At 48.8% G+C, this 16483-nt stretch overlaps 1 protein-coding gene across 1 annotated transcript in view; it reads right to left on the bottom strand.

Annotated features, from left to right (window-relative positions):
- Positions 1–16483, bottom strand: part of SYK (spleen tyrosine kinase) — a 63767-nt gene that overhangs the window by 21756 nt on the left and 25528 nt on the right. Inside the window, exons 2-3 of the mRNA XM_004684485.2 lie at positions 14788–15234; positions 12673–12833 (exon numbers count right to left, since the gene is read on the bottom strand). Coding sequence (XP_004684542.1) covers positions 12673–12833; positions 14788–15189 — 563 coding nt within the window. The 5' untranslated portion in view covers positions 15190–15234. The remainder of the gene's footprint in view (positions 1–12672; positions 12834–14787; positions 15235–16483) is intronic.

The raw sequence follows: 16483 nt of genomic DNA on the forward strand, positions 1-16483 counted from the left end.
GGGGGGGGGTTCATATACCTGCTCCCTCCTCCTGGTGACAAGAGGCCATGCCTGTGAGAGGGCTTCAGAAAGGGCTATGAGGGCCTCCCTCATGACACAGAGGTTAAGTCTCAGTGCTATAACATCTGTAGCCTGAGTTCGATCCCCCGCCAGGTAAGTAACCCACATACCACAGCAGACCTCTCCTGTCTCCCCCACTGCTCCCTTCAGCAGTGTATTTCAGTAGATCCACCTGTTCTGCTCCCCACTCTCTCTGTGGGGATGAGAGGTGAAGCCTCTCATCCAGTCCCCTCAGACGTTGAATTATACCCCAGTTCTACTATGCATTAATAAATAAATTGATATTAAAAAAGAAGAGAAAGGGCTGTGGTCACACTTTCCTCCGCCTTGTAGTTCATTGCAGAAACAAAGACTGAGAGCAGTGTTGTGTGGGATAGAACTTTGCCTCAAAAATACATGTCTTTAAGTTGTGCTTGGTTGTGTGTGATGCTCTAGTTCCCTCCACAGTCCACTGCTCACAGCTGCTGGGGTGGGTGGAGACGCCAAGACCCTCGGTGGTTCTGGAGGGGTCCCCGTGACCCCTCCTGCATTGTGAATAAGCTCTCTCTCCTAACCCAACCCAACCAGGCCATCAGCACCCCAAGCCTGAGTTCCCTTTTCATAGTCACGTGGCCAATTATGGCCAGTTAGTTGCTTTCAGACTAGGAAAAAAAAGAATACAAAAAAAAAAATTTTTTTTTTTTAATCTGGGGAGAAATGAGTCCATTTTGTCGGGAAGTTGTTGTAACTATAATAGGGAACTGTTTATGAATGCTTGATTACTTTCTGAGATTGGTGGCCAACAAGTAGGGGTGCTGAGAGACAGAGAGCTGCACAGGTTCTCAACACCAGGCACTAAGAATTTACACATCAGGCAAGGTGCAGGAAGACAGATGGTGCCCACGAGGCCATGCCTACGTGTCATTCTCCTCAAATTAGGCTCCTGCACATCTTTGACCTCAGGTTGTAGAGACAATAAACAAGAGCTGAACAAGTTTTCTGGATTCGTGTCCAACACCCTCACACATCTGTCTTTGTGCCTTAATTGACTTTTTCTTGTTAAACCTGGCATGGAGGATTGGAAATTGTCAAGGGGAATGGTGCCATCAGCTCAATAGAAATCTGGGCAATGCAAATTAGAATGGCAATACTATTACACAGGCTTCAGAATGGCAAAAATCAAAAAGACTGACGAGAATAGCGAATGTTGCTGCAATGCACAACTCGTTCTCGAACACTGCGGGTGGAGGGTGTATGTACGCCAGCACTTCAGAAAACGACATGGGATCGCTACTGAGACTGAACCTATTCATCCTTTGGGGGCCAACAACGTGCTTCTCAATTTACAAAATCCATGCATTCTGAGCCCACTGAGATATTTATAGCAGCCTTTTTCGTGATTACCAAAAACTATGAACAGCCTAAATGTTGTCAGGCCATGGAGCGAAGAAACCTCTGTGGGGTTCAAAGGATGGGACATTGCAGGATGGGTGCCCAGAACCATACAATGAACCAGTGGCCATAGAGTGTGCTAGGAGCATGAAACATATTCCACATACACAAATGCCACAAATAGGCCAGCAGGCAGTTTCACCGAGAGCTGTGCGCCCTGGCCCGGGAGGTGGAACTTAAAAGGAAAGACAGAATCAGAGCGAGGCCGAGATGGACACAGCTCCAGGAAGTGGCGTCCCCAAGGGGAGACAGGTGAGTGCGGAAGACGTGTCTGCTTCACAGCTCCGGCTGTGGCTCTGGATGACTCATCAGCTGCCCATGGAGAGCCATGGGCCCCTTCGTGTGCTTCACGCATCTCAGCACAACGAGCATAAAAAGACAGCTGGAGGAAAGCTGAACCAGGGAGTTCCTGCTTCTGAACACACGACTTCTGAAAGCATGTGGGTCCTTGAGGAGAAACTCTTCCCCGGGGCTCCAGCCAGGTGCCAGGCCTGGGATGCTGCAGTAACAGCTGCCAGTGAGCACACTGTAGAGACCCACAGGCACAGGGATGAGGCCTTGGACGTGCTGCCTGAGCGGCCCCAGAGGCAGCTGGCAGGAAGCGAGGGCAGAAAAGGGAAACCCACAGGCCCTGCATCTGTACGTGGCAAAGACCAGAGGCCTGGTAACACCAACGGCCGGCAACTGTGGGGTATCCGCTGGCTACAGATCCTGGGCTGTGCTGTTTCTATTGAACACATGGGAAGCCTCCGTTTGGCCCCTCCAGTTACCAGAAAGCCCCCAGCATGCACAGTTTATTACTCAGACGCTCCCGGAGGGCGGGGCAAAGAATCCTCTGTCTTCTGGCTCCTGCAGGTTTACCGCCTTCCACCCTTGGGGTTAACTGGTCACAGGCGAGTTTCCAGAAGCCCTAGATTTTTCCCAGAGAGTTTCTTGAACAAAGCAAGCTCCCAACACACTGCTGTTTTGCTATTACGAGTGAGATTTCAGTGACTTGAACTGGAGCTGGGCAGAGAAGGTGGTCTAACTGATTCTTTATGGCCAGTGGCGAGGCGACTGGCAGAGGCCAGGGGGCAGAGGGCCATCTCCCCTCCTGGGGTAGGAGGTTTTGCACCTCACAAATGCCAGTGTTCTTTTTTCACAAATGAGGTGGGTGGGAAGAGTGTTGGTTCTGCCAGGCACAGCCTCAGGGTGGGCAACTGAGTCCCTTCCCCACCCGCCTCTGACTTCTGGAACAGAGATAGTGTGCTGTGGTGATATCTAGATAAGGGGAAGTGAGGGCCCCAGAAGTGCTAGGAACCTCTCGGCAGCCCTTCCCCTGTGACGGTGCATGTGTCTGCTGCAAGACAGACAGAACACCCCTCCTGCCACTTCCATGCATGTTTTTCCATGACAAAGCAGAACATGGATGCCTGGGGGGAGGAGGGCAGCAGGGAGGCTGCCTTGATGGTTGGCTGCACATGGCTACGTTCACTGAGACTAGTGAGTCCCATGAATAGACAGGGAGGGACTCCCTCGGCCGGCCTGCTGCATCCTGGCCATACAGTGGTCACACACTGACACCTGGACCCTGCTAGTCCTCACTCAGAAGCATTTGCAAAGTGGTTGAGTGGCTTCAGCAGAGGCAGCACAGGGGCCCAGGAAGGAGAGGAGTTGGGGCCACTACATGTAGGGCTGAAGCCCCCATTCAGGAGAGCTCACAATCCCAGAGACCCATGAGCAATAAACACAATTTCTGGGTGTTTCTGCCTTGTACCATAAATGCAGGCACACGTGCCTTCCATGCAATGAAAATTAACCAGTAGAGAACACAGGCCCCAATCCAGAGCCAAGCCATGCTGTTCCTTCTCACACCGGCCTTTCCAAAATGTTATCACAAGTTCCCCCTCTCTCTTCCTCGGCTCCAACTCATGAAAATGGAACTAGGTCATGCTTTGCTTCTTCCAGGTTTATGGACACCTTAATCAGACAGCAAGCTGATACCGATATTACAGCTCCTTTTGAACTTTTCACTCTGACAGGTCATGGCTCTGTGCTGACCTTTGGCAAAGAACCACATGTCAAAACAAATGGTGTGCTTCATCAATGATAGCAGCATTGAGGTTCCAACAGACCCTCGCTTTTCATGTGGTGTGGGAGCTCCTACAGCCAAACACGGTCACATTCATTAGTGAACCAAGACAAACCTGTAATTCGCTTTTGAAATCTAAATATATAACAAAAAGTGAGTTGAAATTTGAAAAGGGAAGAGTGCATGGCAAATAAGAGCTAAAATGCATGAGTCTGACCAAATGCCAATAGCAGTGGATGGAGCACCATCCCAGGCCAGCACAGGGATGGCACCTGAACCAAGACTCTCATTCTAAAGAAAAGGCTGGGAAGTAGGAAACCTCTCCAAACCCAGAGGACAGCATTCCCGATGTAGGAAACTCGGGACCCCCACAGAGAAGATCAGTCAACTATGAGCTCAATGGTGTTGCTCAAAACACAAGGAAACACGAGCTATGAGATTCTCCACTACAGAGAGGGCACACAGACTAGGAAATGTTCAAGGAGCAAAAGGTGGAGGCATAAAAACCAGCAAGCAATTAGAGCCTCAAAATTTGCTAGAATATTCAAAACAACAACAAGAACGCTAGACATTTAAAAAAATGTAATCAGTGAAAATGAAAATCAATGGATGAATTTAACAGCAGATAAGAAACAGATGAACTAAAAGTCACTGAACTGGAAGACAAATACACAGACATAATTTATTATAGTGCAGGACAGAAAAAGGGAATAGAAAATAAGGAGCATTGTAAAGGTGAACTTCAAAGGTCTAAAAAATGTTTAATAGGAGCTGTGAAGGAAGAAGAGCAGCCATATTTGAAGAAAAAAAACTGGCGGAGTACCTTCCAGAATGAAAGAGCTGCAGGAGGCACGGTTACGCTTCATTTTCTATACATCACCATGTTCTCTTCTATAACTACTCAGGTAGTTAGGCATGAGTTTCCTCATTTTATCATCAAGCAAACCGAGCTGCAGACAGATAGATTAAGTTGCCTGATCAACTTAACTGGGCTGGTCTGGTTCCCTCTCTTCAACTTCTTCACTTAAGTTTCTCTAAGTAGAACTCATTTTAAGGTGAATTCCATTTCAACCAATGAATTAATACACTCTTTGTAGTGCATTCCCAATATGGTTACAGACCCTCTGGGAAATTACGACACTCTAAAATTGTCACTGCTCTTAATCCAGCTTAGATAGGTAGCAGACCAAGTGTGGTTTCCAGACCAGCAGCCCCAGCATGCTCTGGGAACTGGTTAGAAATGCACTTTCACGGATCATAATCCAGACCTAATGATGTATAAATGTGAGGTGGAGGGCCTAGCAATCTGTGCTTCAACCGCTACTGGGTGTTTTGAAAACACCTGAACCCCATTTATATTAGCTTCTCTGGACTCAGTACAGTCCCATCAAACCAACATCTTTGATCCTTGCACAAGTGAATACAAGTGCACATTCTCACAAGCTATCTCAGAGTCCCTGAACAGTATGTCCTGTGTGAATACCTATGCCAAACTGTACCCAGATGCTCTTGCATCCCAAAGGATCATGAGTGCCTAGTTCCATAGGGAGATCCACCTGGTGCGGCCCGTGGAGGGACAGGCTCTCAGGCATTGGGGAAGAGGACTCTTCAGTACTCAAGGAAACAGGTATACCATCTGCTATCTCCCATCCAGGCCAACTCTGGACAAGGACATATTGACTCTGGTTTTCACACCTCTGATTCTGGGTGGACACAGTCTTTTTCTTTGGAAAGGAGAGCCAATGAATGGCTCGTAGAATAGTACCCACCCACACTAGACCAGTAATGCCATTGGTTAGTGCTTTAACTGCAGGGCCTGTGTATGCATGAAGGAATGAACGAATGTGTGTGTGTTCATATGTGACAAAAAAAAAAAAGGATGATTCAGGGTGAAGGATGAGGTAGAGAATAGAAGGGGAAGGAAGATAAGGGGAGGGAAGGAAAGTTGGAGTTAGGAGAGGGAGAAAACAATGAAAGCATCATACTCTACCTGAAAACGGCTAATAAAGAAGGACACAGACTAGAGTGTTTATTCCCTTTGATGGGGAGGAAGGTCAGAAGGGCAACTGACTTTCAGACGCAACATACACAGCGCATGCTACATGGGGGCGGACTGTTCCATGAGGGCAGGGAAGGTGGCCGCCCAGTGCGGCCAGCTCGGTCCCCGCTCAGGCCTCTGCACTATCTGCGTCTCAGCTGCAGGAGACAGCCTACCTGGGAAGACGCTAACTAATGTGCTAAGAGGCAGTGTGGGAAAGGAGTGTCTAGGTGTCCCAGCCTTGTGTGCTACAACCACAGAGCTGGTGGACGCCCAGCCCATCCCCACTGCAGGGTATAGGACAGTCTTGCAGCTTTGTGGCTGGCAAACCCCACAGGCCACAGCCCCTTGCTCCTGGTGCACTTTCTCACACATGTGTCCCTCAGACCATCAAGCTCAGACTCTCTGGGCTTCCCCTCTGCCTGGGTTTCTCACCTTCCCGATCAGCCATTGCGTGGGGTACACTCTTCACATCTGCAACCGTTGTGCCTGATCTCAGACCTGTGGCTTGTCCTGCCTCTCCCCTGCAGAACCCTCAGAGCAGCTGCCCTTCCCCCATACTCCACACCCCAGGAGGCCAGCCAAGAGATCAGGGTCTTCCTTACGACTGAGCATCTCCTGGACGTCACTGCCCTGGCGACATGGGCTCAGCGAGACTGTACCTCTATGCCGCTGTTCGGTCAGTTCTGGGTCGTCCCCTCCCCAGAAGTCCTTGCCCTTACTCCCTTCACATTCTATCCTCAGGGCAACACCTGGCCAGGCACTCACCAGGCACATCCAAAATAACTCATGCACTCAGTGCCAGGGGCCCAGCACTGGCCCTCCAACCGCTCCAGTGAGGGTCGTGTGGGAGATCCCACAGAGGGCGCAGAGCACATTGCCTAAGACAATGCCACTGGCTCTGTCACTCTCAAAGTGTCCCTGAGTGGACGCTTCATTACAGGGCCCACCCCCAGCAGGGATTTCCTGTCTGGTCTGGCTGCCTGCCCCACACACTGCTTGTCACTCCAGCCTGAGTCTGACCACAGTGGTGTTGGGCCCTAGGCACTAAGAACACACCCTGCCGCACAGGACAGGATGCCCTGCTTTTCCTTCTGTGCCGCCTCGCTGGTCCTCACTGCTCAGAGCCTGTTCCGAACGGCAGAAGCCAGACGGCACTCATAGCATTCAGCCGGGAGGGCTGCAGACAAGTGAACATACATAGGAAAAAAGGTAATTCCGTCAGTCTTGGGGTTGTGAAGTGACACAGGATGACATGAAGGGAGGACTTTGAGGGGGCGATGTGACACCCTCCTGGGGTGGTAAGCATGCAGGGGTCAGGCTGACCCCATTCTGGCAGTGGTCACCTCTGTCCCCATCACCATGGCATGTATCAGGTGGAATCCATGAATGTTTTATTGCACGAATGGCTATTTTTGTATGTTCTTTTTTTAAACAGCACATTTGTAGTCAGAAGGACGAAGGGTAGTGAAATGGCCTGGGTGACATCGCTCTGATGACTTCCAAGCTCTGAAAAACCACCTTTTCTTTATAATAGTTCAGTTCTTTGGAGAGTCACCATCTGCATTTGGCTGCCTCGCTCTTGGGTTTATAAGGTTGGCTAGGATTTTAGCCAAAAACTGTGTAACTATCACTCGGCACTGAAGAAAGTGACCATTCCACTTTGGTTTCTTTTGCAGGATATGTGGTTTTAGTGTTTCTCACCTAAGTTTTACATGACGAAGGATGGGAGTCACTGCACAGCCCTTCTCAACAGGGGGGCGAACACTTGGACCGGCAGCCTCAGCGGCCCCAAGTGAAACTACAGTGAGATATTTCAGCATGGGAAGCCTGGAGGCCTCACACAGCCTTGTCCAGCTCCATGTGAGCGCCCGGAGGGGTGTGTAGGTTTATGAAAGACTTAATAACAACCACCCTTCCTTCCTCCAGCTTCCATGATCCAAATTGACAATGGTCCTAAATGCAAACATGTATCAGAGGAGGGGTAGAGTGTTCGATTTTCTATAGGCACAAGCAATACTAAAGTATTGTCATGTGACGAGGTGAACACTACAGTTTTTAAGTGCAAAATATCAAAGGTGCTACAGAGATGTGTCAGGCAAAACAATAGTATTCCTTTTCCTAAATTTTATGGGTTTTGATGAATCAGCCTACAAAATGTATAATTTAATAGGATTTTTCTCACGCTAGTATATATCTTATACTAAGATGTTTTTTAAAAATCCTAATTGTGGCCCTCCCTGGTGGTGCAGTGGGTTAAAGTGCAGCTGCAGCACTGCAAGCGAGCAACAGCCGCTTCAGTGTGGGTTTGATCCCGGGCCCCTGAGGTGACCCACATGGTGTGGCAGACCTCTCCTGTCTCACCCACTGCTCCCCTCAGCAGTGTACTTCTTCAGTCGGCCTGTTCTGCTCCCCACTCTGTCTCTGGTGAATCTCTCACCGCCCCTGCACCTCTGGCCTGTACCCCAGTTCTGTATGCATAAATAAATAAATCTTAAAAAAAAAAAAACCCTAATTGAGACGGTGTTTTCTTTTTTTCTGAAGAGGGTTTCCAGTTGTGTGAGCTTTGCACACATCCCACCCCACCAGAATCTTGGTTCCTTCTTTTCCAGGAGTGGATATAAAGTTCTCAGGAAAAAATATGCTTTGTTTTCCTTTCCTAAGAAGTTCACATGTCAGTCACACCAGAGCTATGACTAATTTCTCAAAATGGCAAAGTGCGTTTGCCAGAGGTGTCTGACGGCCCAGGGACAGGCCCCGGCATGCAGGCCACCACTAACACTCAGTGCTCTGGCTCCAGATGCCGCCCTGCATGCTGGCTATTGTCTCCAACTTGCCTGACAACTGTGGATAAGCTCCCTTGTGCCTGAGTCCTGTCCGAAAGTCAAGGAATTGGACCCACTGGCAGTAAAATCCCTCTGGTTCAGGTATCTGGCTGCTGCAAACAGGTGTCACCCTGTCCATGAGGAAAGAGGACCAGAAGCCAAGGGGGTTAGCTTGCCCAGCCACAGTCCATAGGGGTAGTTCACAGTTTGGGTTTCTGGAATGCATCTTCTGCATTTTAAACTAGGTTTCACATTTTTTTGAAATATGCTGCCTTTTCCAACCTGGGCCGGTTCACCTCTCCTTAGGCATCCTGGTGGTTCCCCGCTGCCAGGAGGTTACCATACTGATGCCGAGCTTAGACCAGACACCTGATCAGCACAGTGCACTACAGCCCAAGCGATGCTCCAGCCTTAGCCTCCCAGTAACTGGGACTACAGGCGCGCGCCACCATGCCCAGCATGCTGCCTTTTCATCCATGATGCTCTGTCTGTTAGATCAAAGGTATTTCTGGGTGGCCACGATGTGTTCTAGCATTCTTTGTTCAAACTGTTAGTCCAATTTGAATAAACATTGCTTCCAACACTGTGATGGTATCAAACTAAGGCAGTGGAACCTATCAGAAGACAGCTGTTTTATATCACTAATGCGTGCATAAGAATAATCTCTGGCATTTCGTTTGCAACCAAACTGGTAGAATTCTATCGCTCAGTTTGTGGCTTACAGTGCAAAAGTGAACTTTCAACTCTGAACTAATTATTCTTTCTTTTATATGTCATTTCATAAAAAACAAGGCAATGTGAATGCTTTTCCATCCAGAACAGAGACTCTCACTCTACATATTTGTAACTGCAAAGTAAAAATCAACAGTCATTACAGACTAAAAAACAGAAGGACAGAGGGGTGACACCCTGTGCCATGGTCACCTGCAGCTGGCCCAGGAGTGGGAAGAGTTTCAGTGAGGAGATGACTTTCAAGACCTGCTATGTCCATCTGAATGTAGACATCCCCGCACTGAGCTGTTCTAAAAGTAACCCTCAAGAACTTGAAGAGGCATGATTCTAAAACCCATTTAAAGACAAGAAAACAGTAAGTGTTTGAGGTAAGACAACTTGCTGCTGCAGGGCTAGTGGCTGTACAACTGCCCATCAACAATGATGTAAAAGGTGACAGATCCAAGAAGCTACATTTCATTCCATCCCCAAAACAGACCTGCACGGAACTGCCCTGGATACCAATGCAGTCGTGGGCTGCGTGACAGCGACATTTCAATTAACCAGGGTCTATACAAGCCACGGTGGGTAGTAGGCGACACCAGCTAGGTTTGCGTCATTACAGCCTATGACATTTGCACAAGGCTGAAATGGTCTAAGATGCATTTCTCAAAACATGTCCCATCATTAAGCAATACCTGACGAGCAAAGGAAAGCACCCCATTATGCTGCTCTTACTGCGTACCTCCCAGCAATTGCTCCAGGAGAAATGGGCGGATGGAGGGTGAAGGGAGGAGACATGGGGGGACTCTCCATTGGTTCTGCTGCCTATTGAGACATATGCCAGCAAGGAAGGACCTTCTTCCAATATGGCGCCAACCCCAAGCAGGGGTCTTGTCACATTGAACCTCAATGTAACCAGAGGTTCCAGAATAAATTCTTATATTTCACACTTGATTCTTCACATCAGTCCCTAAACGGAAACTGCAAGCATTTGATAACTTCGGCTGAGTGTCCCTAGGCCTTTGTTGCCTATATGGTGCATGAATGACTCAAAAAATGACTTCTACTTATTCACTTTCTACAAAGTGCTCAGAGTGATACGCAGCACATTGGCACGCACTGTTGAAATCAAGTTAATGGAAGCCTGCAGCAGGCAGGTCATGGGAAAGGCAAGAGGGCCTTTGGAAGTCTCAGATGGGGTCCCAAAGGAGACAAGAGCCCCTGTGCACGGTGAGGGGATGGGAGCAGAGAGGGTGTGAAAAGCCTGTGGTGGGCAGTCGCCACTATGTCCAGGAAGACCGGGAGAGCCTCTTGTGGGAGACCGTAAGTAACCAGAACAGGAATGTCAGCCTGAGTGGGGTGGATTACAGGGCAAGATGAGGTTGGACAAGGACAGTAAGCCTATGATGGAGAGAGCTGTCCACCAAGGACAGTACCTGTGTGGTCAAGTCCTGGCCCCAGAGTCTCTCTTCTCCCTTACTGAACAAGGGCAGAGGGTAACGGAGGGTGCAGAGGGGCTGCTGCTCCTGGCACTATCGTGCACACTGCAGCGTGTGTTGGCACAGGGCAGATCCACACTGAGACAGCATCAGCCCCCACACTGTCCCTTCTGCTGCCAAATATGCCCACGTGTGAGATGGCCGTAGAAAAATGAAATTTGCTTCAAATGCACATGGCAGCGTCTGCTCAGTCTGCTCCCCACACCCAGCCAGATGGGCTCTATTGAACGTCAGCTGCTGTAATCCTCCCAAAGCTGTAGACAGACTCGCCCACAGCAAAGTCCTCCTAGTGCCTGTTTGTCTGGCCTTCTTCATCTCCCTTTGCACCAGCCATGGGGGACCCGGGTGGCAGCCACCTCAGGGCAATTGCACATGCTATTCCCTTGCTGGGATGGCTCGCACTGTCTTCAGGTCTGCTCAAAAGAAAGCAAGACCTTCCTTACCACCAAGCATCAAACAGAACTCTGATACCTTGACCCTGATATTCTATTCCCTTCCTTGAATGTGGCAACATGCTCTGCAGAGCTTGCTCAATTGTTTGGAGTCCATTTCTCCATTGAGATGTTGACTCCACAAGATGGATGCTATGTAGTTCAGGCCTCCATCCCCAGTGCCCAGAACAGCATATCGTGTTGCCCAACCATGGACACCAGTGAGTGTCAGTCCGTGGCTAGATAAGCTAGTTTAAATGATTGGAAAGCAGGCAGGACATGCATTCTCTAGGGTAGCCCAAGATGCATCAGTGGGAAGAAAGCAACAGCAACTGAGCCCCTTAGATGGTCCAGGGCAGGAGCTATTGTAGCAGGTGGTAGCACCCCATCATTCAAGTAGGGAGCAGGAGCCCGCCCTGACCACAGCTGTCCCCTGGTGAGTGAAAGAACAGGAGTCTGCACTAGGGAAAAGGCTCGTGTTATACAAGTTGAAGCCCACTTTGCGGGCCAAGATGCTCTGAATGCAGGCCGGTGCAGTATTATAAAAAAACACTTTCTTAGAATATGGTAAAAGCCTCAGGGGAAAATGAGACACTAAGGGAGAAGTGTCCCCCCCAGAGGATTTCTGTTGGTGGCCACAGTGCCTCCAGCATCTCGGCAATCCTTCCTTTCACTGCTGTGTGCCCACTGGAACGTTCTCTTCTTGTTAGGGTCATTTTTGAAAACAGAATATTGTGTTTAAAGTCTTTTTTCAACTAAGAGTTATGATGGTAAACAGTGAGGAGCATTCTTTAATTAGATGCCTATTCAGAAATCACCTCCCTTTCAAGGAAACATCTGCCTTATCTGGCTGAGACACCATGTGCCTGATGGTGAGGCTGCATTGCTGTCTTTAAGGGCCTAAGGCAAAGTGACTAGTTGTCTGGTTAGCACCTGCAGGTCACGCTCAGTGGATGACAAATACAAGGATCCTTTCGTGTCACCACAAGGGAGCAGGCTACCCCCCACCAAGATGACACCTCACACCTCCTACACACTGGCCCGCCTCAAGAAGACCCGGTCCCAGGACCTCCAATTCTGAGGCTCACACTGACTGACCCAGGGGTAATGGGCAGCGCTCAGATGCACCACTGTTTCCTGTGGCACCACTGCTTCCTGTGGCCAGAGGGCTGCCCAACCCACCACAATCAAACAGCCACATTCACTGAACTACCCTCAGAAAATTCCCTTTACTTTATACCTCGTGGGTGCTTAGTTTCAAGGAAAAGCAGAAGTCAAATCAGAGATCTCAGAGACACGGGAGTGAACAAACTGGAATCCTGCACCCTTAGGTGGATAACCATAGATAATGTTGCACATTCTGCACATGCCATTACATGTGGTCAAGTAACATTTTCTTTAAACAATACGTCCCTCAGTGGTCAGACAGGGCAAGACAAATGCTGAATTAAAAGGGACAGCTTTGATTCTAACACGAGCTTTGTCAGATGACAGCATGTGACTCCTCCCTGGGGTCACATGGAGTCCAGTAATAAGGCAACTCAGTCTCCCCTGTCTGAGCAGGCCTATTACAAGAAGTGAAGGGAAATGACATAATACTTACAAGAATTTTCCATTTATCTTTGATCCTATTAGGACAATTTGTTCAGATTCATCCCGAGAGATTTTTCCATGGAACCAGGGCATTTTTTCATGGGCTGTGGTGGCGATGAGTTTCTCCAGCTGAGGTTTCTGGCTGATGATGGCCTGTTCCAGAGCTTGACCCTACCGGGAGGAGAGAACAGCAAAGAAATACTACTAAACACGGAAAATAAATAAATAAATAAATAAACACCCAGATATCTTTCCCAACCTGTCTTAAATCATGAAAAGGTAAAATATGGTCAAATTATTTATTTTTTTTGTTCATTCGACCAATAGATAGAACACGAGATCTTTATATATCATTTAAGCATCTGTAAGCATTTCAAAAACAAATAGATTTTAAGTCTATAGAGACTGGCCTTTGTAAAACTAGACATGTCAGAGGCCATCTGGTATACCCATGAGACCTAGAGATGAGGCGTGCAGTCTGTTGCTCCTAGTCTTCTATTAGAACTGATGGTTCAGTGTGAGACTCAACACTTACGACATTAAGACTTAAGATGAGTGTAACAAAGGAGACACATGCTTTCCTGTAGTCTCCGGGAGTTCTGAGAACCACTGTGACTAGTGAGTGCAGGAGATGGTCATTACTGACATCGAGGAACAAAGCTCAGCAGAGCAGACATGGCAGCCAAGAGGACAAAACCAAGATGGAGCAGACAGAAGCTCTCAGTGAGAGAGACAGAGAGCCTCCATGAGCACATGAAGATCTCAAGGCTGATTATTTAAAGTTATAAAAAAAGAACCAAGAGAAGTAAAAACACAGCAATGACTGGTCCATACTAGCAGATGGGTGGAAGAGAAGAGAGCAGGAGGTGGTCTGGAGATTTTGTCATGCTTCACAGCATAGTTTACATACAGAAAGACATTTGAAAAATGGGAGCAGAGGTCAGAGTGAGGACGTGGAACACTTGCCGGACAGAACAGAACAAACCACTAACAAGTAGCAACAGCTACTTCCAAGCACAAGACTCTGAAAGAAGATGGTCAGCAAAAGTTTCCATGGTGTGTAGTCACATTGGAAGGGGCAAGGCTATAGGGGTAGAAATTAGATGGGGGTGGCAGGGGCTGGAGTCGGGGTGGGCATGTGGGTGCTTGGGTGCCTGTTAGCTGATGGAACTGTTACCTTTCTTGATGGGGATCCACCGGATTATGTATGTGCCAAAAATCAGAACTGGACAACCAAAAAGGATGAAGCTGTGTGTAAATTACACCTCAATAAATCTAATTCATCTGACTTTAAAGAATAAAAGAATGGTCTAAGACACATCTAATATACACTGATGAAGAATACTGAGCACACGGTATTACTACTGTCTGCAAGGCTGAACATAGTGCAGAACATATTAAAGAAATCCACAGAAGCCATTGTATGTAACCATAGGAAACCTATACTGGCATAGACCTGTAAGTATTAGATAATACAGCAAAGCCCACGGTGTGTACATCGAGGAAGTGCAGAGAAATGTTTGAACATGTAAGTCCAGGTAGGAGGCTGTCAACTAGCCTGTGGCTCCTGACGTTAAGGGCTGCTGTGTGGAAGAAATGCAAACACTCACCCTCGGGGACCTTCCTGGATGACACCTTGTCAATACATCTAAATTAAACACAACCCACTTAGGATTAATTCTAAAGATAGTGCATACAAACTTAGAGACGTGGGTAGAGCAGAATGTGACTAACACCTTTATTTGTGAACGAGGGAATGCCCATTAGTAGGTACTAGCTAGATAAATGATGAGGCACAGTGGGAATGTCAGGCAGCCCCGCACAGGTGGACACAGCTCTGTGGGCTGTTTTGCTGTTGACAGGCACAAGAGTGTCTTCCAAGGCCTTTCTGACAGGGCCCAGCATGCCCTGGATGGCAGTGTTCTCCTGTAGAGGAGCAGGCATCACTGGCACCAGGAGAGGAAAGGCTGTGTTCATGGAGCCTGGCCTTTTTTGACCCAGATCAATGACCAAGGAGTTGGTGCTTTACTGCAACACCAGGGCACAGATCTGCATAGAACTGGGCACCTGTGTGGAGTTACAGAGCATGAGAGTGTGCCCGAGAGCCCCCCTATCTGTGGCTCACCTGCAGGTTCCAGGTCTGCTTCACATATTCCCTGATGAGGTTTTCCTTCAGGTCCTCAAAGGGTCCAGTCTTCGGTTCCACCCCAGATGGCCGGTTGAAGGGCTTCTTGAGGAGGCAGATGAGGCCATCGGACTCCTGGGAGTGGTAGAGGCAGAGCTCGGCGGGACTTCCGTGGGCCCTGCCCCCAGCTATGGCATAGGTCCCGTTGAGCTCCCGCTCGATGGTATAGTGGTGGGCCTTCCTCCCGTGTGCCACAGACAGGGCGAAACCGCCCAGGTAATTGCGGCTCTGGCGTAGCAGATACAGCCCATCACTCATGCCCCCCTGCACCAGGTAGTCCTCAGCCTCCTCCCGGGTGATGTTGCCAAAGAAGTAGGGCAGGTGGTTGGCGATGTCAGTCATGCCTGCGGCGTCCCCTCAGGAGCTGAGGGTGCATACAGCGTCCTCCTGGGCGACACAGACACGGGACATGGTCAGGACATTTGTGGAAGCCTCTGGCCCTCCAACACTGGAGGCGTGCCCTTCCCTCTTGGGCCTTGGGTGCACAGCTCCTCTTGGCTCAAGTCATCATTAGATTTCCCAGTCAGCCCTTCTAATATGGAACCTAAAAAACTGAACATTGGGAAAATGTGGCCAAATTAAATGATTCTCTTCGGGTGGAGAAGAGAATTCAGAGACATACACAAAAACAGCAAAGCAGAGCTTGCCAGCAGGTGCTCGTGGATGGGACTACACGAACAGCCCTCCAGGACGGAGATGGCTGTACTGGCTGAGCTTCATGGCTAGTGGACACGCTACTGAGTGCTGTGCCCCCAAACACCCAGGGTCTCCAGTGGACAGGCACATGCCACGCCTGGACCCAGAGCCAAGGGGCAGGCCACCTGTGCACACCATGTGAAGCTGTGGCCCCTGGCCACCACCTTCTCCTGGGTACCAGGACTGATGAGCTGCTGCTTACGGCATGAAGACTGACACCCACCCACAACACCTGGATTCTCACAGCACAATGTCCCCCACCTGGCCCTCTCCTGACCGCTCCTGGGCACAGCTAGGTAGTAAAGACACAGTGAGGGTTCGCATTTGATGAGGGAAGAAATTTCTTGAATTAAATGGATACAAACTTCCAAAGAGAAGAACAAAGGCAGTGGCCACATTGAGCAGGGAGGGTTTGCTCTAGCGGTGGTTGTAGATGAGAAGGGTGTGTATTTCCAGGATAGCCAGGATAGATTTTACTAAAGAGACCTATGACCCATAGAAAACGATCTAGCTGACTTCAGCTGAGCATCTGGGGGAAAAGTACATGGTCCTTCATGTTGCACTGACACACACACGTACACAATCATGTGAAATGGCCTCTTCTCAATAGGAATATGCCCAGGTAGCTGTGGACAAAATCTGCCTGATTAAGGCAGTAGCACTTTCTCTAGGCAGGACGGCCAAATCCGTGACTTCACTCCTAATAAGATGTGATTATACAAACCCATTTCTTGTTCCCACTCATAACATTTTGACTACCAATGATTAACATCTCTTCACTCAAGTTTACTAGAGTCCACCTTTGCTCTCAAGCCTAAGAAAACTCTTCAAAAAGACCTCCATGCGAAAAAGGAACTCTCCTGCATTGCTGGTGGGAATGCAAACTAGTACAACCACTATGGAAAACTGTTTGGAGGTTCCTCAAACTGCTAAACATGGA

This window comes from Condylura cristata, unplaced genomic scaffold (assembly GCF_000260355.1).
Source record: "Condylura cristata isolate star-nosed mole 26May11 unplaced genomic scaffold, ConCri1.0 scaffold00017, whole genome shotgun sequence".
NCBI classification, from domain to species: Eukaryota; Metazoa; Chordata; class Mammalia; order Eulipotyphla; family Talpidae; genus Condylura; species Condylura cristata.